Raw genomic sequence first — 26,890 nt, 5'->3', positions numbered from 1 at the left:
GGCTTTAGAAGCTTCTGATAGGCTAATTGACATCATTTGAGTCAATTGGAGGTGTACTTGTGCATGTATTTCAAGGCCTACCTTCAAACTCACTGCCTCTTTGCTAGACATCATGGGAAAATCAAAATAAATCAGCCAAGACCTCAAAATTAACTGTAGACATCCACAAGTCTGGTTCATCCTTGGGAGCAATTTCCAAATGCCTGAAGGTACCACGTTCATCTGTACAAACAATAGTACGCAAGTAGAAACACCATGGGACCACGCAGCCGTCATACCGCTCAGGAAGGAGAAGCGTTCTGTCTCCTAGAGATGATCGTACTTTGGTGCGAAAAGTGCAAATCAATCCCAGAACAACAGCAAAGGACCTTGTGAAGATGCTGGAGGAAACAGGTACCTATATCCACAGTAAAACGAGTCCTATATCGACATAACCTTAAAGGCCGCTCAGCAAGGAAGAAGCCACTGCTCCAAAACCGCCATAAAAAAGCCAGACTACGGTTTGCAACAAAGATCGTACTTTTTTGAGAAATGTCCTCTGGTCTGATGAAACAAAAATAGAACTGTTTGGCCATAATGACCATCGTTATGTTTGGAGGAAAAAGGGGGAGGCTTGCAAGCCGAAGAACACCATCCCAACCGTGAAGCACGGGGGTTGCAGCATCATGTTGTGGGGGTGCTTTGCTGCAGGAGGGACTGGTGCACTTCACAAAATAGATGGCATCATGATGAGGAGGAAAATCATGTGGGTATATTGAAGCAACATCTCAAGACATCAGTCAGGAAGTTAAAGCTTGGTCGCAAATGGGTCTTCCAAATGGACAATGACCCCAAGCATACTTCCAAAGTTGTGGCAAAATGGCGTAAGGACAACAAAGTCAAGGTATTGGAGTGGCCATCACAAAGCTCTGACATCAACCCTTTAGAAATTTGTGGGCAGAACTGAAAAACTGTGTGCGAGCAAGGAGGCCTACACACCTGACTCAGTTACACCAACTCTGTCAGGAGGAATGGGCCAAAATTCACCTAACCTATTGTGGGAAGCTTGTGGAAGGCTACCCAAAACGTTTGACCCAAGTTAAACAATTTAAAGGCAATGCTACCAAATACTAATTGAGTGTATGTAAACTTCTGACCCACTGGGAATGTGATGAAATAAATAAAAGCTGAAAATCATTCTCTCTACTATTATTCTGACATTTCACGTTCTTAAAATAGTTGTGATCCTAAATGACATAAGACAGGGAATTTTTACTAGGATTAAATGTCAGGATTTGTGAAACTGAATTTAAATGTATTTGGCTAAGGTGTATGTAAACTTCCGACTTCAACTGTATGTCTGTCTGTATTCTTAAAGATTTACAGGGGCGGTTTGGAAAAAACGAATCCCGTCCGAATCATCCTCCGGACTTTCTGGAGTAATAATTACATAACCAACGTTCTCTAGTAATACTAGTTCCATGCAAATAGGTCTTTGGTCACATGCATACATGTGCCACGTAAAGAGAGCAATGGTTGAGGGAGTAGGGAATGTTTTTCCTAAACAAATTAGGAATTTTGGAAACAGAACTTTTCAGTCAAAAATGGCTGTAATTATGTTGCATATGTAGCAACACGGACAGCGTGGTAAACACTTAAATGTTGTGTGGTGGTTGCTGCAGCAGGAAGGAGAGCGCAACAACGGGCGCTAGTTTTTTAAGTGTGACTGACTTTTTTTTTAGCACTACAGCAAATATGACTCCGGCCCGGCACAATCAAATCAATTGCTGGTCGGACTCCATCTTGTCGTTTGTGTGCCTTTTAATTATTTAACCATAATGTGCTTAAAGCATCAGATAAGCTCAATGAATATAGCTGATTTGATTAAAACACGTACTTGACGTTTTGCATTTAGGCCAAAGAGTTTAATCATCAGACCAGAGAATCTTGTTTCTCATGGTATGAGAGGTGCCTTTTGGCAAACTCTAAGCGTTCTATCCTGTGCCTTTTACTGAGGAGTGGCTTCCGTCTGGCCGCTCTACCATAAAGGCCTGATTGGTGGAGTGCTGCAGAGATGGTTGTCCTTCTGGAAGGTTCTCCCATCTCCACAGAGGAACTCTGGAGCTCTGTCAGTAACCATCGGGTCCTTGGTCACCTCCCTGACCAAGCCCCTTCTCCCCTGCTCAGTTTGGCCGGGCGGCCAGCTCTAGGAAGAGTCTTGGTGTTTCCTAACTTTGTCAATTTAAGAATGATTGAGGCCACTGTCTTGGGGACCTTCAGTGCTGCAGATGTTTTTTTTTGGTACAATCCTGTCTTGAAGCTCTACGGACAATTCCTTCAACCTCATGGCTTGGTTCTTGTTCTGACATGCACTGTTAACTGTGGGACCTTATATAGAAAGGTGGGGAGAAGTCTGTCCATAATAAAGCGCTGCTCTGCCTTACCAACACTATCAACAAGGCAGATCCTACAGGCCCTAGTTTTGTCACACCTGGATTACTGTCCAGTTGTGTAGTCAGGTGCAGCAAAGAGGGACTTAGGATAATTGCAATTGGCTCAGAACAGGGCAGCACGGCTGGCCCTTAAATGTATACGGAGAGCTAACATGAATGATATGCATGTCAATCTCTCATGGCTCAAAGTAGAGGAGAGATTGACTTCAGTACTACTTGTTTTTTTTAAGAGGTATTGACGTGCTGAATGCTGAGCTGTCTATTTAAACTACAAGCACATAGTTTGGATACCCATGCATACCCCACAAGACATGCCACCCGAGGTCTCTTCACAATCCCCAAGTCGGGAGCAGACTATGGGAGGTGCACAGTTCTACATAGAGCCATGGCTACATGAAACTCTATTCCACGTCAGGTAACGGATAAAAATACACCTTATGGAACAGTGGGGACTGTGAAAACACACGCATACACATAATAACACACGCACTCTACACACTTACACATTGATTTTGTATTGTAGAGGCCTGAGGGTACACACACTTGTGCAAAGTGTTTGCATATATTTGTATACAACTGCCTTAATGTTGGAACACAGGAGGAGTAGCTGCTGCCTTGGCAGTAGCTAATAGGGATCCTTAATAAATACAAAATAGCCCGAAATACATGTTTTATTATAATAAAAATTCAACGGGGACTTGCTCATGTGACTCAGGAGAGGCAATGTACTGCTTGTTGTTTCAGCACAGCTGGGTGGGGGATGGGCGCAAGAGGAGCAGGTGGCCAGAGAAAGAAAATAGCCAAACCAACTCCCGCAAGTTTGACAAACTATCACAGTAACAAGTTTATCTATCATCTCATCCAGTAGTGTCTGTCTTGAATCAAATCGATGCAAAGAAGCTAGTTAGCCAGATAGCTAGCAAGGTTGCAACACAACCTGGAATGACAACTACTCGGCATTTGACTGTAACGCGCTACAGAGTAGAGGTTGGCCGATTTATTTTTTTTTTTTTAAATTAGGGCCGTTTTCATAATCGGCATTTTCGGACACCGATTATGGCCGATTTACATTGCACTCCATGAGGAGACTGCGTGGCAGGCTGACCACCTGTTAAGCGAGTGCAGCAAGGAGCCAAGGTAAGTTGCTAGCTAGCATTAAACGTATCTTATAAAAAAACAATGAATCTAACAATCACTAGTTAACTACACATGGTTGATGATATTACTAGTTTATCTAGCTTGTCCTGCGTTGCATATAATCGATGCGGTGCCTGTTAATTTATCATCGAATCACAGCCTACTTCGCCAAACAGGTGATGATTTAACAAGCGCATTTGTGAAAAAAGCTCTGTCGTTGCACCAATGTGTACCTAACCATAAACATCAATTCCTTTCTTAAAATCAATACACAGAAGTATATATTTGTATACCTGCATATTTAGTTAATATTGCCTGCTAACATGAATTTCTTTTAACTTGGGAAATTGTGTCACTTCTCTTGCGTTCTGTGCAAGCAGAGTCTGGGTATATGCAGCAGTTTGGGCCGCCTGGCTCGTTGCGAACTGTGTGAAGACCATTTCTTCCTAACAAAGACCGTAATTAATTTGCCAGAATTGTACATAATTATGACATAACATTGAATGTTGTGCAATGTAACAGCAATATTTAGACTTAGGGATGCCACCCATCAAATAAAATATGGAACGGTTGCGTATTTCACTGAAAGAATATACTTATTTTTTTCCCGAAATGATAGTTTCCCAATTTGACCATATTAATGACCAAAGGCTCGTATTTCTGTGTGTTGTTATATTATAATTAAGTCTATGATTTGATAGAGCAATCTGACTGAGCGGTGGTAGGCAGCAGCAGGCTCGTAAACATTCATTCAAACAGCACTTTTCTGCATTTGCCAGCAGCTCTTCGCTGTGCTTCAAGCATTGCGCTGTTTATGACTTCAAGCCTATCAACTCCCGAGATTAGGCTGGCAATAATATAGTGCCTATAAGAACATCCAATAGTCAAAGGTATATGAAATACAAATGGTATATAGAGAGAGAGTCCTATAATAACTACAACCTAAAACTTCTTAACTGGGAATATTGAAGACTCATGTTAAAACGAACCACCAGCTTTCATATGTTCTCATGTTCTGAGCAAGGAACTTAAACGTTAGCTTTTTTACATGGCACATATTGCACTTTTACTTTCTTCTCCAACACTTTTGTTTTTGCGTTGCAAAATCATAATCGGTCGACCTCTACTACAGAGGGTAGTGCGTATGGCCCAGTACATCACTGTTATTGTTGTTCATATTAAACACCCTACCTGTTGGCCAGAAACAAAGAACTTTCTTCTGAAACTCGTCAGTCTATTCTTGTTCTGAGAAATTGCCAAGAAACTGAACACAGAACAGCGTAAACTGGCTATAACCAAAATAGAAAGGAATGGGAGGCCCCGGTGCACAACTAAGCAAGAGGACAAGTACATAAGTGTCTAGTTTGAGAAAGACGCCTCACAAGTCCTCAACTGGCAGCTTCATTAAATTGTCCCCGCAAAACACCAGTCTCCACTTCAACATTGACGAGGCGATTCCGGGATGCTGGTCTTCTTTGATATTTCTCGTGTGGAATAGCCTTGATTTCTCAGAACAGGAATAGACTGACGAGTTTCAGAAGAAAGTGCTTTGTTTCTGGCCTTTTTAAGCCTGTATAATCGAACCCACAAATGCTGATTCTCCAGATACTCAACTAGTCTAGAGAAGGCCAGTTTTATTGCTTCTTTAAGCAGAACAGCAGGTTTCAGCTGTGCTAACATAATTGCAAAAGGGTTTTCTAATAGCCTTTTTAAAATGAAACATTTGGATTAGCTAACACAGCGTGTCATTGGAACACAGGAGTGATGGTTGCTGATAATGGGCCTCTGTATGCCTATGTAGCGATTCCATTAAAAATCTGCCGTTTCCAGCTACAATAGTCATTTACAAGATTAACAATGTCTGCACTGTATTTCTGATCAATTTTATGTTATTTTAAAGGACAAAAAAATGAGCTTTTCTCTAAAAAACAAGGACATTTCTAAGTGACCCAACTTTTGAACGGTTGTGTGTGTATGTGTATATGGTAAAGTCATACAAATAATTTTTCAATTTTCTCTTATTACAAGAATTAGGGCAGTATGTTAGAAATGTCAAAAATTTGATTTTGGTTGACTTAATAGGTACACTTAACCTAATTTAAATATTTGTCTCTACCGTAGGCTAGCTAACCCCTCGGCACTCCACTGGTTTTGTTCAGAGCATCACAATGATCACTTGAATAGGTGTCAGGAACTGGATGACCCAGACCCACATCATCCACAGTCCTGTGTAACTCCGCCAGTAGAGCATGGCGTTTGCAATGCAAAGGGATGTGGGTTTGATTCCCGCTGGGGCCACCCACATGATCAAATGCATGCACGCCTTACTGTAACCATCTCTCTCTATAAAATGGCAATTGTTTTCGAACCACAGCTGAGGTTTTAATCACACAGTGGAGTTTATTTAATCATCTTGTGATGAGCCGCAGGCGTGTTTAAATATAGAGGAGCGAGCTAATGCAACTGTCAAATGAGTGAGTTCTCACCGAGGGAAAGTGTTTAGAGAGATGGAGGAACAACTCAGTTTAGGCTGCTTTGCTTGCAGGGTCTCAGAGATTCTAGGCATTTTGTAGAACACATTCTCTGTACATTTTTCCATTGATTTTTGTTGGAAGTTCTAGTACGGGTAGATTCAATTATCCCATTTCGAATGTGATTTAAATTGACTTGATTATGTTAGTGTTGATGTCTAGGCTACCAGCCACCAGTGTTGTTGTGGATAGAGCATTCATTTGGAGAGACGCAATGTTCTGTCTTGTATTGTACTCACACCCTCTAATTATTATGTTCTAGTACTTAGCACACCAGTGTGTGTCCTATGTGCTGTTGTGCACATGCCTGAGTTTCTCACACTTTTGGTGGGAACAGTGTCTGTAATATGTTTGTGCATGTCTGTGTTGGTGGGCCCAATCCTATTTTTTTAAGCCTGTGTGAGAGCCATACCTAGCCTTATAAGGCCTGTCCCTGGATGCCATAGTACAGTACTACCCTGAGCCTCTCTCTCTCTCTCCATTCACACTCACAGCAGCCATCGCTTAACATTCCTGTCTGCCAAACACTTCCTGCTTTCACTGCCCGGGGTTGCCACGGGGATGGACACCCTCACACTCTGCCGTTGCGCAATGACCATTCCTGTTGCTTGGGCGATGCCTCCAAAATTCCGAGCCATGGTTTGGAATGCCGCACACACACGCACACTCCTGAGTGGGGGAGATGGGGAGGTGTGTTTGTGTGTGGAGGCACGTTCCTTGAGTCCATTGATTTCATTGGACTTCTAGCAGTTAACATTTTAAGAAGTTTGTCGTCATAATGAATAAGCCTAGAATTAGTGCACCGGCAGCTGTAGAATGTAGCGAAAGCCAAGTTTAAGCTACAGTGGGGCAAAAAAGTATTTAGTCAGCCACCAATTGTGCAAGTTCTCCCACTTAAAAAGATGAGAGAGGCCTGTAATTTTCATCATAGGTACACGTCAACTATGACAGACAAAATTAGGGGGAAAAATCCAGAAAATCACATTGTAGGATTTTTAATGAATTTATTTGCAAATTATGGTGGAAAATAAGTATTTGGTCACCTACAAACAAGCAAGATTTCTGGCTCTCACAGGCCTGTAACTTCTTCTTTAAGAGGCTCCTCTGTCCTCCACTCGTTACCTGTATTAATGGCACCTGTTTGGACTTGTTATCAGTATAAAAGACACCTGTCCACAACCGCAAACAGTCACACTCCAAACTCCACTATGGCCAAGACCAAAGAGCTGTCAAAGGACACCAGAAACAAAATTGTAGACGTGCACCAGGCTGGGAAGACTGAATCTGCAATAGGTAAGCAGCTTGATTTGAAGAAATCAACTGTGGGAGCAATTATTAGGAAATGGAAGACATACAAGACCACTGATAATCTCCCTCGATCTGGGGCTCCACGCAAGATCTCACCCCGTGGGGTCAAAATGATCACAAGAACGGTGAGCAAAAATCCCAGAACCACACAGGGGGACCTAGTGAATGACCTGTAGAGAGCTGGGACCAAAGTAACAAAGCCTACCGTCAGTAACACACTACGCCGCCAGGGACTCAAATCCTGCAGTGGCAGACATATCCCCCTGCTTAAGCCAGTACATGTCCAGGCCCGTCTGAAGTTTGCTAGAGAGAATTTGGATGATCCAGAAGAAGATTGGGAGAATGTCATATGGTCAGATGAAACCAAAATAGAACTTTTTGGTAAGAACTCAACTCGTTGTGTTTGGAGGACAAAGAATGCTGAGTTGCATCCAAAGAACACCATACCTACTGTGAAGCATGGGGGTGGAAACATCATGCTTTGGGGCTGTTTTTCTGCAAAGGGACCAGGACGACTGATCCGTGTAAAGGAAAGAATGAATGGGGCCATGTATCGTGAGATTTTGAGTGAAAACCTCCTTCCATCAGCAAGGGCATTGAAGATGAAACGTGGCTGGGTCTTTCAGCATGACAATGATCCCAAACACACCGCCCGGGCAACGAAGGAGTGGCTTTGTAAGAAGCATTTCAAGGTCCTGGAGTGGCCTAGCCAGTCTCCAGATCTCAACCCCATAGAAAATCTTTGGAGGGAGTTGAAAGTCTGTGTTGCCCAGCAATAGCCCCAAAACATCACTGCTCTAGAGGAGATCTGCATGGAGGAATAGGCCAAAATACCAGCAACAGTGTGTGATCCTTGTGAAGACTTACAGAAAACGTTTGACCTCTGTCATTGCCAACAAAGGGTATTGAGATAAACTTTTGTTATTGACCAAATACTTATTTTCCACCATAATTTGCAAATAAATTCATTAAAAATCCTATAATGTGATTTTCTGGATTTTTTTTCTCATTTTGTCTGTCATAGTTGAAGTGTACCTATGATGAAAATTACAGGCCTCTCTCATCTTTTTAAGTGGGAGAACTTGCACAATTGGTGGCTGACTAAATACTTTTTTGCCCCACTGTATATGTGTAGAGGAGTGGTCACCAACCGGTCGATCTTCAAGGCATTCCTAGTCGATCACCTAACATTTCTGTCGAAAAGCCAACTATTAAGGCTTGCGCTCTTCTTTTTTTGTGTGTGTTGCGCTGTTGGCAGTAGGTGCACTTGATTCAGAAGCCCAGTGTATGAGGTAGGCAGAATGTTCCCATTTTGAACCATTTCATTTGTCTGATAAGACAAACTCCCCCTTCCCGGCAGACCAGGAGATCTGTGGCTAAATCGAGTGTGCCTACTGCGCTGGCCGATCGGATAGCTCAAATCACCGTGCCCACAGCTTCCAGGACCCCAGCCACAGCAAAGTTTGATACTAGCCGACATGAGATTTTATGACTTTTGAGCTGCTGTTTTTATGAATGAGTTCATGTCTACTACTACAAAATATTTCACTTTTTCTGGTCAAAGGAACAACATAAATCCGTGCCTGAGGCAGATGTTTCTCCATCAGGTGGAAGACTGGGAAAAATAGTTTGGAATGGTCATCCAACTCAGAAATCTTTTCTAGAGCTCTGACTTTCCGACCTGAAGATCACTGATGTCATGATTTGACCTCTTAAAAAAAAATATATTTTTTTTTTTGGGCATCCAGAGTTCCCAGTTGTCTTGATAGCACAATTCCATCAGATGCAGGTACCATCAGTCCAGTAAAATAAAACAGCAAATTATTAGCAAATTATTTACATTTATGCTCAGCTGTGCCTCGCAAATGCTGCACCAACTGATCTATTTTGTTATGAAAGCTCGAGATTTTAAATATAATATGGTCTGAGAAGAACAATATTGCCAAGCATATAGGCAAATATGCTGTGAAAATGTATTGTATTAAGCCTACTGCACAAGCCTCATTCATACAGAACTGTTTTTATTAGGTTAATGTTCAATTGTTTGAAGTCATGTTTTTAAATTAATCTGAGCAGTAGATCTGCTTGCTTTTTGACTGCAAAGTGATTTTGACTCCGAAAAGGGTTGGTGACCACTGATGTAGAGTCAGTCGATCAATTGTAAAACTGTTTTGTAAAAATGCAGGTTTTTGTCCTCCTGGACAGCATCCCACAGAGAGACGTTTGATCCACTGCAGAGCAGATACTCTCACTACGCAGCGGACACAGTCCAGCGCTTTAGACGGCACAAAGCTGACACTCAAATTTCTGTCCTGGAGAACAGCAGTGCTGCTAACTGCTCTTGTTGAACTTGAATGCGGAATGTTTTTACCCTTGAATGAGAGTGATGATGCAGCAAAGGTTTATCAATTGCCTTTTTCAGTACTAGGAAGTGAAGTGACCACAATTGTGATAAACATAGGCCTATATTTACATCAAAGATGGTAACCCAAAACAATAACAAATTTTTGTTTTGTGGTGTTGCTCTGTACTAGTATGATTTAAAGGAGCTTTCTTTTCCCTGCCTTTTTAAATGGCCTGGCATGCATGCATTATCCCTTGCAGCAGTGTTTGTCCCTTTTGCTCTGTGTGTGGCTGCTTGCAGGCGGGATGTCTCTCTGACTCAGTCGGTAGTGATGCAGACAGTAATTGTTGGGTGTATATAGCAAGGGACTGGGCCAGCCTGTGACTGCAGGCTAGTATGGTGAGCGAAACGGGCACACCACAGCGGGAGAGCTACAGTACAGTGTGTAGATTGTGTGTGTGAGAGACTGGCGACTTAAGACTAGCGAAAGAGGGTGTGTGCGCGTTCGTGCCCTACATGATGTTTCAATAAGCTGTGGGCAGAATGCAGGCACCCCGATGCTGTGCACTGAACTACTGGCTTAAAGAGCGACTGCCCCTAAAAAGTATAACGGCCTATGTGGCATCTGAGTCAGAAACATGTATTCTAGTGCCAAAATTGACTACAAAGTGTAAATAGAATAATTTTGTTCATAAAGTCAGTCTCTTCCTAAACTGAGATTTGTGAGATGATACGACTTTTTTGTTGTCATGGAATGGAGGGTACTGTAACAGTTTTCCTTGGGTTTATTTCAATCCTGCACACATTCACACAGCTGGCAGCACCCAAGAAATCATCAATTCAGAGCACAGCTGCAGGAGACCCGAATCTTAATGCCCATGGTCAATTTGGTTTCACAGTCCATATCCTTTTGGCGCTAGTTAGGGACCATCAGTAAATTACACATACATGTACACGGGACAATATTTTAAAAGGTCAATAGTGCCAAATTTACATGAATTAACTTCAAAACAACTATACATTTTAGAACTTCAAAACAACTATACATTCATGTACAAATATTGAAAGCATTTAATGATTCAACTAAAAGATGTGCACCATGAAAATATTGTCCCATTTACATTGTGTAATTTATTGACGGTCTGTAGGGTTGCACATTTTGGGGAATATTCAGAGGTGGAAACGTTACATGGTTATTAATATTAATACCATTTTAAATGTAGATGTATTTACCATATCATATGGAGACAGAAACGTATATCATTTACCTTATCATAAGTGACATAATTGCAAATGTTTAAGTCCTTCCAATAGAAATGAAATTGTAGTTACGAATTGAACTTTAATTAAATGAGTTCAGTCTTCACATGGGATGATTTCACTGAACAACAAAAGAAAGGGATTATTGAATGATCCCCAATGATCCATCGCATCTCCCAAAAATGTTTTCAACATACATCCTGTAAAATGATAGTCTAAACTAAAGCTTTGGTTGTCTTCTTCTCAGGCTTCCATGTCTTCTCCCTGGTCCTCCTCAATGTCCACCTCTTGAACATCAGACTCTGAGGCCTCATCTTCACTGTCACTTTCCAACCTTGTTGAGGATGGCTTGTTGTCAGGCTCAAAAAGCCTCAAATTTGCCAGGATGGCCACCAATTTTTCAACCTTTTGTAGGGGTGTGTGTTCCCAAACAAGGACCAGTTGCGCTCTGAGGCGGCTGATGTTGGTGGGATTTGGAGGATGATGGATGCAACGGGGAAAGAGCCTCAGATCCACAAAGTCCCTTCCACCAGGTGGCTGATGAGATATGTTGGCACAACTGCCATATTGCATCCCAAGGCCCTTGCTTGGAAGTGTACTTCGCCAGACTGCCAAGAACCTTGCCATAGCCCTTGTTGATCTCTGCACCAGAAAGGATGCTCTTGCCAGCATACTTGGGGTCCAACATGTATGCTGCGGCGTGTATGGGCTTCAGGCAGAAGTTGTCACGCTTTTTGATGTATTTCATAACTGCAGTTTCCTCTGCTTGGAGCAACGGTGAAGTGGGCAGGGTAGTACGGATTTCTTCTCTTACATCTGCAAGCAGAGTCTGAACATCAGACAGGGTGGCATTGTCTCCTTCAATCTGTGCAATGGCTACTGCTATAGGTTTCAGGAGTTTCAGGCTGCTTACCACTCTCCCAAAATACATAATCCAGGAGGATCCTCTTGATGTGGCTGTCCATATTGGCAGACTGTGATATGGCCATTTCTTGAAGAGACTCCTTCCCCTCCAGGAGACTGTCAAACATGATGACAACACCACCCCAGCGGGTGTTGCTGGCCAGCTTCAATGTGGTTCTCTTATTCTTCTCACTTTGCTTGGTGAGGTAGATTGCTGCTGTAACTTGATGACCTTTCACATACTTTTGTCAGAAGTTGCTTGTTGTGAGCGCTAAGGGAACTTTATGCACTTGGACAGATGATTCTGCATCTTTGTTGCATTCTTCACATATGATTTGGCACAGTATTTGCAAATGTACACAGCTTTTCCTTCTACATTAGCTGCAGTGAAATGTCTCCACACATCAGATAGTGCCCGTGGCACTGTAAAGATTAGAAAAATAAATTATTACAAATCCATGTACAGATAAATAGTTAAGCAGTTAGATTAAACAACTCCTTTGTAAGATAAATGTTATAAAATGAAACATGTATGGAAACAGGTGATTTAACACTCCTCAGTTAGCAGGCTCAAGCGAGCTAAAACCCACGTTATCAAAAACGAACTAGCAGAAATTGTTAACAAGTTAGTAATGATTTAAACACACTTTGCTGTAGGCTACTATTTACTAGTTTACAAAAAATCATGTATGTCATATTTAAAATATATTCACCCCACCCAGTATTGTAATCAAAACTTACCAGAAAGCATGTAGTCCTTGGCTCAGACAGTGTAGTAGTGTGGGCTCAATAGCATCTCATTAGTGTGTAAGATCTTGAGAATTAGCTGTACATGTGATGGAAGAATGCAATGTGCATGCAGAGGGTTGCAAATCCATTGAATTGAGGATAGTTTAACCAAAATATGTTAATTGCCTTGTGTATCCCACAAAAAAGGTTCACTGTTATAAGCTAACTTTATTTGATGAATTTAAGCAAAATTCCCGGGCTTAACTTCCCATGGAAAATTTTCTGAAGTTTCTGACCCTTTAACCGTAACTTGCCCCAGAGATAGGCTATCCAATGTCAAACCAACTTTGCCACAGTCGAACCCCAGTTGGCTGAAGCTAATTGGCGAAAGACGTTTGCTATGCGACTTCAAGACACAGGACTTGGTTAGACGGTTGCAAGTTTTCAAGTTATCTAGAATGGTTTGTGACCTACTGTGTACTGTTTTGGCAGAGAGAATGTATAAACTCTTGTCACGTTCGAAACCCACATTACCCCCCGCCCACAAGACAACGCTCGTTTGGCTTCGGTCATGGCTGCTTCATTTCTTAATGACCAAGCTGAAAAACGAGGCCAAATCAGTAAGATCAGCCCCTCCTGTAACTAACCTATTATTGTACAACACTTAAGATTAGCCTACTATGAGAACATTTACTCATGAAAATTCACTTTCAAATGTAGCCGAGATTTCCTTCCCATCGCGTTGAATGGCATGGATAATTCAAACCCAGTCATTTTAAAAACAAGGACGCTTGTTTTGAAAGGGGATGTTTCTCTGTGACGTAGACTGGCGTAAATACACTAACACTTTTGGCCTGCCTCGTTTTGTGTTTTCTCCCTTCATGCAGTAGCTGTAGTCATCAGTGGCAGGCCGGCTACTCTGTAGCAGATGAATGTGGAGTCTCCTGGGGGTTTGACATGGTGGTGCTTGGGGTGATTTTAAAGTTCCCGCTCCAGCGCCAGTTTATAGAGCTGTCTCAATGAGCTTAGCCACCCCAATGTGTCGTTCACCCTTTCTTCTGCTGTTATATTCACCTTAATGCTTCATTCCCCCTGAAGTCTACACACCCATTCCCCTTGAAGTCTACGAATCGTTTATTTTACGACGTGATATTTTTTATTTTATTTTTACCAATGTTTCAGTTGTGATGCCTGTGATGGAGTTTCATTTGTAACATCTCTAACCTTTTTTGTCTGTTGGTTTGTTTGTGTTTCAGGGAGATCCAGCTGCTACGGAGACTCCAGCACAAAAATGTGATCCATTTGGTGGATGTGTTGTACAATGAAGAGAAGCAGAAAATATATCCTTTCTTGTGTGTGTGTGTGCGCGCCAGGGTTTCTGTTAGGAAAATGTGACACCGGCCAACGTGACCTGGGAGATTTAAATTTGACCATAGGCATTGGATTGTATCCCATTTAGGGCGTCCACCCACTGTGCTCAGAATGACAGAAATCACATTTAGATTATTGTAATGCATCTTAACAGAACACATAACTCCTGTAATGAAGCAACCAATAATACAAAATGTTCAAACATTTGCCAAAAAGCAATTATGCTAGCAGTTCATATGTGACGTATATAAAAAATCTCATTCTATTTGGGCAGGGCGCATAGCAATAGGCCTAGCTGATTAGCTGTCTGTGAAAAGTGACTAAAATATTTGTGAAGATTTGTCTTGAGTTTAATTTAAAATGTTCACACCCCTTGAGTTTTCCACATTTTGTTGTGTTACGGCCTGAATATTAAATTGAGATGATTATTTTTTTGACACTGACCCTCACACAATAACCCATAATGTCAAAGTGGAATTATCTTCTTTCTTTTTTTTACATCTTAAAAATAAAAAGCTGAAATGTCTTGAGTTAGTAAGTATTAAGCAACTTTGTTATGGCAAGTCTAAATAAGTTCAGGAGTAAAAATATGCTTAACAAGTCACAAGTAACAAGTCACATAAGTTGCAAGGACATTTAACATGATTTTTGAATGACTACCTCTGTACCCCACACATACAATTATCTGTAAGGTCCCTCCATTTGAATAGTGAATTTCAAACACATATTCAACCACAAAGAACTGGAAGGTTTTCCAATGCCTCGCAAAGAAGAGCACCTATTGGCAGATCGTTTAAATTTTTTAAAGACAGTGTTTCAATATTCCTTTGAGCATGGTGACGTTATTAATTACCTTATGGATGGTGTGTCAATACACCTAGGCACTACAAAAACAGGTGTCCTTCCTAACTCAATTGCTGGAAAAGAAGGAAACCGCTCAGGGATTTCACCATGATACCAATGGGGACTTTAAAACAGTTTGTTTAATGGCTGTTATAGGGGAGAACTGAGGATGGCTCAACAACATTTTAGTTACTCCACAATACTAATCTAATTGACAGAGTGAAAAGGAGGAAGCCTGTACAGAATACAAATATTCCAAAACATGCATCCTGTTTGCAACAAGGCACTAAAGTAATACTGTAAAAATTGTGGCAAAGCAATGAATGTTTTGTCCTGAATACAAAGTGATATGTTTGGGGCCAATCCAGCACGTTACTGAGTACCACTCTCCATATTGTCAAGCATAGTGGTGGCTGCGTTACGTGTATGTTGTAATCGTTAAGGACTGAGGAGTCTTTCTGCATTAAAAAAAAACGGAATAGAGCTAAGCACAGGCAAAATCCTAGAGGAAAACCTGGTTCAGTCTGCTTTCCACCAGACACTGGGAGATCAATTCACCTTTCAGCAGGACGATAATGTAAAAACAAAGCCAAATCTACAATTTGAGTTGCTTACTAAGAAGACAGTCAATGTTCCTGAGTTGCTGAGTTAGTGTTGACTTAAATATACTTGAAAACCTATGGCAAGACCTGAAAATGGTCTAGCAATGATCAACAACCACCTTGACAGAGCTTGTAGAATTTTTAACAGAATAATGGGCAAATGTTGCACAATCCAGGTGTGGAAAGTTCTTAGACTTACCTAGAAAGACTCACAGCTGTAATCGTTCTGCCCCTGAACAAGGCAGTTAACCCACTGTTCCTAGGCCGTCATTGAAAATAGGAATTTGTTCTTAACTGACTTGCTGACTGACTAACTGACTCCAACAGTGCAGTAATATCTATCAATTTCACAACAATACACACATCTAAAGGAATGGAATAATATTTGAACGAGAAATGTCAGAGCGGCATAAACTAAAATACTGTAGAATAGAATACAGTATATACATATGAGATGTAATGCAAAATACGTAAACATTATTAAAGTGGCTAGTGATTTCAAGTCTATGTAAACTCTTAACTGTTTTAAAAGAGCACCTATTGGCAGATAAATAGCCTCTAAGGTGCTACTGATGGCTATTTAACAGTCTGATGGCTTTGAGATAGAAGCTGTTTTTCAGTCTCTCGGTTCCCGCTTTGATGCACCCGTACTGACCTCGCCTTCTGGATGATAGCGGGGTGAACAGGCAGTGGCTCGGGTGGTTATTGTCCTTGATCTTTTTGGCCTTCCTGTGACATCGGGTGCTGTAGGTGTCCTGGAGGGCAGGCCGTTTGACCCCGGTGATGCATTTGGCAGACCGCACCACCCTCTGGAGAGCCCTGCGGTTGTGGGTGGTGCAGTTGCCGTACCAGGCAGTGATACAGCCCGACAGGATGCTCTCAATTGTGCATCTGTAAAAGTTTGTGAGGGTCTTGGGGGCCAATCCGAATATATTCAGCCTCCTGATGTTGAAGAGGCGCTGTTGCCCCTTCACCACACTGTCTGTGTGGGTGGACCATTTCATATTTGTCTGTGATGTGTACGCCAAGGAACTTGAAGCTTTCCACCTTCTCCACTGTGGTCCCGTCAATGTGGATAGGGGTGTGCTCCCTCTGCTGTTTCCTGAAGTCCACGATCAGCTCCTTTGTTTTGTTGACATTGAGTGAGAGGTCATTTTCCTGGCAACATACTCCCTTTTCCGTTTGTAGTCCGTGATTGTCTGTAGTCCCTGCCACATACGTCTCGTGTCTGAGCCGTTGAATTGCGACTCCACTTTATTTCTACTGATGTTTTGCAGGTTTGTTTGATTGCCTTACGGAGGGAATAACATCACTGTTTGTATTCGGCCATATTCCCAGTCATCTTGCCATGGTTAAATGTGGTGGATTGCGCTTTCCGTTTTGTGTGATTGCTGCCATCTATCCACGGGTTCTGGTTAGGGTAGGTTTTAATAGTCACAGTTGGTACATCTCCTATACGCTTCCTGATAAACAAAGTCACCTTATCAGTGTATTCGTTAATGTTATTCATAGAGGCTACCTGTAACATATCCCAGTCCGCGGGATCAAAACAATCTTGAAGCGTGGATTCCGATTGGCCAGACCAGCATTGATTAGTCCTTAGCACGGGTACTTCCTGTTTTGAGTTTCTGCCTTTAGGAAAGGAGGAGCAAAATGGAGTCGTGATCAGATTTGCTGAAGGGAGGGCGGAGGAGGGCCTTATAGGCATCCCGGAAGTTGGAGTAGCAGTTGTCGAGTATTGACTCAGGGTTGTGAATACTTATGTAAATGAGGTATTTCTGTATTTCTTTTTCAATAAATTAGCTATAATTTCTCAAAACATGTTTTCACTATGTCATTATCGGGTTTTGCGTGTAGATGTGGAAAACAACAATTTAATACATTTTGAATTCAGGCTATAACACAAAATGTGAAATAGGTCAAGGGGTATGAATACTTTCTGAAGGCACTGCATGTCACTAGTAGTAAATGTACCGTTAATCCCCGTCATTTGGTTACATTAATTTCTGTTAATGCATGTATTAATTACAGTAAATGACCGTTCTCAAGCTACACTTGTGGGAGACAAGTTTTGTTTTATTTTTATAACCATCGTTTACGAGTTTACATTTTTTAATTGTCTTGTTTTGAGTGCTCCATATGAGCATGTTTGGTTTCACTGTTCTGTTAATGATGAGGGAGCGCGTGCCTGAGCATGCATAGAAGTACCTGGCTTGCTGCGCAAAAATGTAGGAAAGTGCCAATTTGGGGATATCTGATTTCTGATATTCTTAACTCAACCACCTTTTAAAAAGCTGAGTTTTTGCGAATGATGGTAGTTCCTCACATTATTTCAAAAATCTTTCCAACAACCTCCCGGCGTCAATCACCAAGTCTCGGTAAAAAAGACCAATCATTATCTGACCATCCCATATCTCCAGAGGAAATAATACCTGAACACTTTTCCCTTGCTCAAAGACCGCTGTCTGTCCCAAACTCACTGACTTGGGGAACTTGGAAACTACAAGGGCCGGGAATAGGCTAGTTGATACAATGTTGCAAGTTAGCAAGCAGCAGCTTCGGCTGGACCTTGTTGATACATTTGATACAATTGCTGAGCTTCACTAGCAATGGTTCACATCAAGACAAATAAAAAGGGTGGCAGACGGGCTGAGTAGAGAGATGAATGCAATTGAAGAAGACTTCATCTGGATATTTTATACAGTTTTTTTTGTCAGCTTTATGTATTTTTAATTAGTTAACAATGCACCATAATTGGGCTTACAAAAGCGAGAGAAAAAATTGGCAATAGTACTGTTTATCCATATTGAGACGCTGTATCTAGTATACACTTATTTGCGGGTTAATGGTGGGGAACTGTGATAACTGACCCGATGCAGGACTCTAGTGTGTGTGTGTGTTCCCTTCTCTACCCTGCAGCAGTGGAGGGACTCCTGACGCAGACATGACTTCGCAGTTAGCTCTGCGTCATCCCCAGGCCTTCTCTATATATATATATATATATATATATATATATATATACACACACACACACACACACCACTCTTTCTCCTCCTCCCTCTCCCTGTAACTCGCTCTTCTCTCTCTTGGATCTGTTTTGGAACTCAGTCATTGTATCAACTTATTGTTGCAAGCTAGAATAGTCGAATACACAAGATGCAATTTTGAAATTTGGTTGTGCATCAGCAGTTTTTCTCTGTCAGTCACTGATAGTCAGTCAGTCTGCCCATATCCTCTGTTTTTTTTAGGTTGTTAAGTTAATTTCCCAGCCAGCTATCTAAACTTGTTTCACTCAGATATCAGATATAGTTTCACTCAGATATCATATTAAAAACTACAAAATCTTCTCTTTGCCCCATGGCAAAATGTGTAGAGTTGCAGCAAACTTGCTTTAAAACTGCAGCATTTTCTCTACAGCCCATGGCAAAATGTGTAGAATTGAACGAAATTAACTCTAAAATGTAAAAAATGTCTCCGTTGTCAAGAGGGGGGGCACTAAAATGTTTTGCTCGCCGTGGGGGGGTACGCAGACCCGCAAGCAACTGTGACCCCTCAAGATGAGTTCAGATTTTTTTGTGACCCCCATCAAAGTTGCCCATCCCTGACCTTGAGGTTCTTGAAGATAATATCTAATTGATTTATATCTACTTTTTGCCTCATCAATTTTGTAGTTCCAAGATTCAAAGCCTTGGAGAAACTCACCTAAAGTAAAACAAATGCCATATTTAATCAATTTCCCACTCTGAGCCAGTAACTTATATGCATTCTGTTTCTTTTAGTTAACCTTTTATCTAACTAGGCAAGTCAGTTAAGAACAAATTGTTATTTACAATGTTGGCCTACCGGGGAACCGTGGGTGAACTGCCTTGTTCAGGGGCAGAACGACATATTTTTACCTCGTCAGCTCATGGAGTCGATTCAGCAACCTTTCGGTTACTGGCCCAACGCTCTAACTACTAGGCTACCTGCCGCCCCTGTTACTTATATGCATTCTTTTAGAGGAAAATGTCTTTCCCTTTCTGTTGTATTTTAATGGCTGTTTAATATGGAACTTTTAGTGTGTAAATGCTTCTCATTGCCCTGTTGTGTTTTGAGTAATCCCTTGACTTGCCCATCTTACGTATATGGTGATGGAGTATTGCGTATGTGGGATGCAAGAGATGCTGGACAGCGTCCCAGAGAAAAGATTTCCAGTATTTCAAGCTCACGGGTAAGTTTCTTTCTCTCTCTCGCTCTCTTTCTCGTCAGCTCCCTCACCTGTTCTTCCTCTTTTTCAACAGCTCTCTCTCGTTTGCTCGCTCACCATTTCTCTATTGTTCTCGCCTGCCCTTTATCTATTTTGCCATCTTTCTCGCCATCTCTCCCTCTCTCTGCCTCTAGCCCCCCCAATTCTTCTTGTTCAATTGCGCCATCTCTCCGTCTCTCTCTCTCTCTCCCTCTCTTTTTATTTTTTATTTTATTAGTCTGAGCTTCTGTGCAGAGTCTACTCCAAGACTAAGTTTAGGCCCAGGACTGCAGAGCCCTCCATTGCTGATAAAGCTACGGCTGTTTTGTTATTGCTTGAGAGTTTTTTGCTAAAAGTAATTTTTGCCCATTTGAATGGAAATCTATTACAGTAAGGTATTAAGGTACTTAACCCTCATACTACCACCATATTGAACATACATGGATTACCAACTGGAGTCATTTTGACCCCAAGAAGAAACTGTTGGAAAAGCAACAGTCATAGCAAAATATCAACTTAATTCTTATTAAAACATCATTACACATGTAAATAATGTTAGCAACATTTTTTTAAACTTGTTACATCTGTTAAGTGATTGATAATAATCGGCTAATTTGTTTCATGTCATTACATTAAGATATGGGGGAAGGTGGGATCATGGCTATATTCAATAAAATTCACAAGTTGATTTATGCTTAACCCTTTCTCATGGTTGGTGTTTTGATGGATTTGTCCTAAATCGTTTGACATGAAGCATTTACTTTTCTGTCATTACATTTATGGCACTGTATGTAGTCATTATACGGTATCATTCGGTGCATTCGGAAAGTATTCAGACCCCTTCCCTTTGTTACGTTACAGCCTTATTCTAAAATGGATTAAATTAAACAATTTCCTCATCAATCTACACACAATACCCCATAATGACAAAGCGGGTTTTTAGAAATGTTTGCACATTTTTAAAGATACCTTATTTGCATAAGTATTCAGACCCTTTGCTATGAGACTTGAAATTGAGCTCTGGTGCATCCTGTTTCCATTGATCATTCTTGAGATGTTTCTACAACTTGATTGGAGAACACCTGTTGTAAATTCAATTGATTGGACATGATTTGGAAAGGCACACACCTGTCTATAAGGTCCCACAGTTGACAGTGTATGTCAGAGCAAAAACCAAGCAATGAGGTTGAAGGAATTGTCCGTAGAGCTCCGAGGCAGGATTGTGTCGAGGCACAGATCTTGGGAAGGTTACCGAAACATTTCTGCACTTTTAAGGTCCCCAAGAAGACAGTGGCCTCCATCATTCTTAAGTGGAAGAAGTTTGGAACCACCAACACTCTTCCTAGAGCTGGCCGCCCGGCCAAACTGAGCAATCAGGAGAGAGGGGCCTTGGTCAGGGAGGTGACCAAGAAACCAATGGTCACTCTGACAGAGCTCCGGAGTTCCTCTGTGGAGATGGGAGAACCTTCCAGAAGGACAACCATCTCTGCAGCACTCCACCAATCAGGTCTTTATGGTAGAGTGGCCAGACGGAAGCCACCCCTCAGGAAAAAGCACATGACAGCCCACTTGGAGTTTGCCAAAAGGCACCTAAAGGACTCTCATACCATGAGAAACAAAATAATCTGGTCTGATGAAACCAAGATTGAACTCTTTGGCCTGAATACCAAGCGTCACGTCTGGAGGAAACCTGGCACCATCCCTACGGTGAAGCGTGGTGGCAGCATCGTGCTGTGGGGATGTTTTTCAGTGGCAGGGACTGGGAAACTAGTCAGGATCGAGGGATAGAGGGAACGGAGCAAAGTACAGAGATCCTTGATGAAAACCTGCTCCAGGGTGCTCAGGTCCTCCGACTGGGGCGAATGTTCACCTTCCAACAGGACAATGACCCTAAGCACACAGCCAAGATATTGCAGGAGTGGCTTCGGGACAAGTCTCGGAATGTCTTAGAATGGCCCAGCCAGAGCCTGGACTTCAATCCAATAGAACATCTCTGGAGAGACCTGAAAATAGCTGTGCAGCGACGATCCCCATCCAACCTGACAGAGCTTGAGGATTTGCAGAGAAGAATTGGAGAAGCTCCCCAAATACAGGTGTGCCAAGATTTGTACTGTCATACCCAAGAAGACTTGAGGCTGATATCGCTGCCAAAGGTGCTTTAACAAAGTACTGAGTAAAGGGTCTGAATACTTATGTAAATGTGATATTTCAGTTTAATATTTTTTTTATCTGTAAAAACATTCTACTTGTTTTTGCTTTCATTTAAGGGGTATTGTGTGTAGATTTGAGGGAAAAAATATTGAATCTATTTTAGAATAAGGCTTTGACGTAACAAAATGTGTAGAAAGTCAAGGGGTCTGAATACTTTTCGAATGCACCGTATACCATTAGCAGACGTATAAGAGTTCTCATTCTCAGCCCGAACCCGATGGGGCCCGACTGCTGCTGGGCCTCATTCTGTGTTTTGGGTTTGCGGTGCTGTGTTAAAGATTAACTGTGCGTGTCTGTGCACCTTTCACGGCTGCTCTCTCTGAGCAGCAGGCTCTAGCGGCGTCAGGATTCCAATATTGGCTGGGCCAGAGAAATTCGTGGCCATGATGAAGCTTTTTTTTCTTCTGATCATTGAAATGTTTCATATTGCAATACGAATAGGCTGGAGTGCATTCGGTAGAATGATGATCCACAAGACCACCACAGGCAGCTCATCTCAGAATCGGGAGAAGCCCATATTCCAATGGCATCTATTAATGCCGATACAGCCTAGCCACAGTATGTGAGCGGAGTTGAGCTCACTGTCCGTTCCAGCCGCTCCGCTAAAAATCGATAACACGCTTACAGGAAGGGGGGGAAAAAAACTGTCGCTCCAAATTAGCTTCATAAATGTTTTGTTTAAAATCACCATTTAACCAACACCCATCTTTCTTTGACTAAGTGGACCTACCATTTTGGGTTTGAAGTATTGAAAGCAAACCATATGATTTAAATGGAAAGTATTTTCATAAATAACAAAGGTGACTGTAAGAAGCACTCATCATTTCAAAAAAGCTATATGTCATATTAAGCAGCACATAAACACTCTAAATAGGTCATGAGCCAGACAGATATCCTGAGAAGCAATGAAAATGAATTATTTAGGCTATATTATTAGTCTATTATATCAATGCTATAGCCTACAAAGAAATACTTTGAAGCGAGTGTGCCGAACTAGGCTGGCAGGAACATTAAGCTCCTCAGCATTTAAACAACACTTCGTTGTATAAAATCCTTAGTCTATAAATTGCACATATAGGCTGTGTGTGTCTTAGAATTAAATTAAATGGAAAAATTCCTTATTAGGCTCAGTCTACCGTGCCTTTGAATTCACTTTGAGAAACATGATTTTGGTCAGAGTCTGTGGCTTATGTGATGGTGCCTTGAGAGTAGGCCAGCAGTGGAAAATACCCTCTCTGTGCTTGCAGAGCCACTGGGGATGCTTAAAACCCTTCGGCCCACTCTTACCAGGCAGGCCAGGGATGAGGAGTTGTCTTTCCAAAAGGTGATAACGTCTGCGTTTCTTCTCATGACCGTTATGTACTCCTTTACCTCTCCTTTTGATTGTACAGAGGACCGCTGCTGCTGAATGAAGAGCTGAACATGTGAGGTCTTTTGGGCACTTCGTTTTGCTCAAGGGCAGGTTTGGGTGCTGCTGGTACGGCAAATGCACCTGCCGGAGGCACATTGATAGCCTCGGTTTCCTTCACAAGGAGGTTGCGTATCTCTCCAAGCTGGTTACGCACCAGCTCATACCTTATCACCCACTCAGTTTTAAACCTGTGGTCCAGGATGGCGGTTAGGACTAGATGTTTATCATTATAATACCCCCTGTACTGAGTGGAAACGTTATCTGATCGTTTCTGCAAAAGCAGCCATGTCTATGGCCTGAGACACGGTAGTCAGCAGTTTATTTCTGACACCACGGGGAGAATCATGCCCAGGTTCCCCATCTCTTTCTGCATATTATCGGTGAGGTCAGCTTGTGGTGTCAGTACCTTCACCAGGACCTGTAGCCAACGCATTTCGTTTAGGGTGAGTTTTGCATCATGTTTTGTTTTGCCACAATGGGTCTCTTTTGAACATCTTTAATACAGATTCAATCATGCGTAATTGGCTGTTCTTGTCATACATGCTGTTTATGGGACGCACTCCCAATCTTTCACTTTCTTCTGTGTTCAATGTACACTTCCTAACACTTTTCAGAAGTTTTCCTAGTTTCTGGATCAGTCCGATAACCCCATCATGCATGTTAATGGCATCCTTTGTTTGCGAGCTGAAGCATGTGAATTGGGCACCGTAAATGGAGATTTGACTCTGAAGTACTGGTTTACCATGTCCACATTGTTGGCTATATGGTCAGTTTGGAACTGAGATCGCAGGTGGTGCGCCCTCCATGTCGGATGCCTCATCTTCCTCCTGTCCATCATCATTGGTCTCCTCAAAACAAGGTAGGTTGAAGGCTTAGACCATGTTGCTTGCGCTGTCAGTCACCACTCGTATTACTTGTCGCTGCACGTTCCAGTTCCTCAGAAAACGGATATTTTTAGTAAATGGCCTCTGCTGTGTGGTGTTTTTGTATGTGCTCGCAGCTCAACAACAGCGTGTGGCCTTGATAGTTTCCGCCAATGAAACTGGCGACAATCCCCAGGAAGCGGTGTCCCTTTCAGCTAGTCCAAATGTCAGTTGACACAAACAAAACCATCACCTAGCTGCAATAGTTCTCAAATTAGCTTCCATTTCTTGCAGGGCCGTGCTATATATAGGCGGTGTGTAGCCTGGTTTAGCTTCACTTGCAGAATACCGCATCCCTTCACATTCTCCCTTAGTTATTTGGGAGAAACTCCCCAAATGCAGGTGTGCCAAGTTTGTAGCGTCATACCCAAGAAGACTCGAGGCTGTAATCTCTGTCAAATGTGCTTCAACAAAGTACTGAGTAAAGGGTGTAAATACTTATGTAAATCTGTTTTTGGATTTTTTGCAAAAAAATCCCCCAAATCTGTTTTTGCTTTGTCATTATGGGGTATTGTGGGTAGATTGGGGGGGGGGGGCGATTTTAATCAATTTTAGAATAAGGCTGTAATGTAACAATTTCGAGAAAGTCGAGAGGTCTAAATACTTTCCGAATGCACTGTAAGCAGATAAATAAATGAGCTACCACCTCGACTTATTTTCCCAGCCAGAGATCAATTGCTTAACTAAATATACAGACAGAGATTCAGTGAAACAAGTTCACATTGATTGATTATCAGACATGCTTTTTTTTTTTTTGAGTGAAGCGCAAAATCCACTTGTTAAGTTACATAACATTCTAGCAAATTGTTTCCTCTCTTTGTGCTTTTCTAAGACTGGCGGTTTCCTGGTCTCCTCACTCCACTGCTGCCCGCTTCATTGTTCTCAACACCAGTTTAAATCAATATAATGTTTTCTAGAAATCAGGCTGTTTGGGCTCATTTACATTTCTATGATGTCGGACTGGGCCTGGGCTCGGGCTTCGGCTCACCAGGCTGGGCCAGAGAAATTCGTGGCCATGATGAAGCTGATCCAATGTCTATGGCCTGAGACACGGTAGTCAGCAGTTTATTTCTGACACCACGGGGAGAATCATGCCCATCTCTTTCTGCATATTATCGGTGAGGTCAGCTTGTGGTGTCAGTACCGGGCTCGAATTTTCAGGCCCGAGGAGAACACTACTTTGTATACCATTGGCACAAAAATTATGTAATTGTGGTTTTATATGCAGTCCTATGATACTTGGTATAGACAAGTACAATCTTAGACGAGTATATGGGGAGTTATATCTCTGTAGGTGATCAGTCTATCTGGTCAAAATCACTGATACTGATCCCCCTCCACCCTCTGGTGGTATGATAACTTGTTATTACGTCTCCAGAAACCCTAGATTCAACTAATGGTCCCATCTAGCAAATTACTATAAGCAGAATTGTTGTTTTTGGCTGTGGTCAAAATGACCCCAAAGGACTGGATTTTGAACAAGTTGATTGACAAGGTCATTAACATTTTGAAGAATTGAATAAACCACCTATTGGCTATGATATAAAATATGCCTCTGGGTTCAAAATGACCCTAGTCGGTTGTATGAGGGTTAATTGTTACCCAGAAATTATTTGATATATAACGGCTGCATTGGGCCTTTAAACACTAATTTATAGTCACACTTGAGTAAAAGACATATTAGATTGCTTGGATCGATACATCATGTATGGCTGAGCTCACACTTGCGTCGTGTAAATTATGCACTGATGTTTTGATTTATGCAAAATATCAAGTTGTGTGCACAGATCTCAAGTTAGGATTCAACGTAGAGCTAATGTAGTGTACTGACTTGTCTTGTAGGATTTTTATTATTAACCCTACCTCCCTCTCAGGTACTTTTTACAGCTGTTAGATGGCCTTGAATATTTGCACAGCCAGGGAATCGTTCACAAGGACATTAAACCAGGAAATCTGCTTCTGACTACCGACGGGGCACTCAAGATCTCCGACCTGGGCGTGGCAGAGGTGAGATGTCATCTCACTTACCTCAGTCACCTTTACCTGTATATTACCTATTGTTAGGGATATGCATGTTCATAACTATATTATGCAGACGGCATTCTTCCCTCTGAGTGTGCTGATTTTGAGCTTTTTCTCCCTATCTCTCTCTCGCTCTCTCTCTTCCCCCCCCCCCCACCAGGCTCTGCACCCGTTTGCAGAGGATGACACGTGTCGTACGAGTCAGGGCTCGCCGGCGTTCCAGCCCCCCGAGATCGCCAATGGCCTGGACACCTTTTCAGGGTTCAAAGTGGACATCTGGTCTGCAGGCATCACACTGTGAGTAATAGCCATTGCAATGTCCAAGTCCACCCTGACCCCTAACCCTAGCTCAGCACTCTCTGTTGATCTGGAAGGATAATCAATGGTAATGAATATAGCTCTACCTAGCGCTTTGATTACCTATCTGTCCAACATACACTGAGTGTACAAAACATTAAGGAGATCTGCTCTTTCCATGACAGACTGACCAGGTGAATCCAAGTAAAAGCTATGATCCTTATTGATGTCACTTGTTAAATCCACTTCAATCAGTGTAGATGAAGGGGAGGAAACGGGTTAAAGAAGGATTTTTAAGCCTTTAGGCAATTGAGACATGAGCTGTGTTCGAATACTCATAC

The 26,890-nt window shown here is 42.0% G+C and overlaps 1 protein-coding gene across 2 annotated transcripts in view; it reads left to right on the top strand.

The window, feature by feature from the left end:
• LOC120020158 (serine/threonine-protein kinase STK11-like) overlaps positions 1-26,890 on the top strand; it is a 50,825-nt gene that overhangs the window by 6,206 nt on the left and 17,729 nt on the right. For both annotated transcript variants that reach the window (XM_038963636.1, XM_038963635.1), the window contains exons 3-6: positions 13,901-13,984; positions 19,581-19,670; positions 26,105-26,237; positions 26,413-26,549. In XM_038963636.1, coding sequence (XP_038819564.1) covers positions 13,901-13,984; positions 19,581-19,670; positions 26,105-26,237; positions 26,413-26,549 — 444 coding nt within the window. The remainder of the gene's footprint in view (positions 1-13,900; positions 13,985-19,580; positions 19,671-26,104; positions 26,238-26,412; positions 26,550-26,890) is intronic.

The sequence above is a fragment of the Salvelinus namaycush genome, chromosome 25, assembly GCF_016432855.1.
Source record: "Salvelinus namaycush isolate Seneca chromosome 25, SaNama_1.0, whole genome shotgun sequence".
Taxonomy (NCBI): Eukaryota; Metazoa; Chordata; class Actinopteri; order Salmoniformes; family Salmonidae; genus Salvelinus; species Salvelinus namaycush.
The sequence above is the reverse complement of the archived record's forward strand: the minus strand, read 5'-3'. Positions and strand labels throughout refer to the sequence as shown.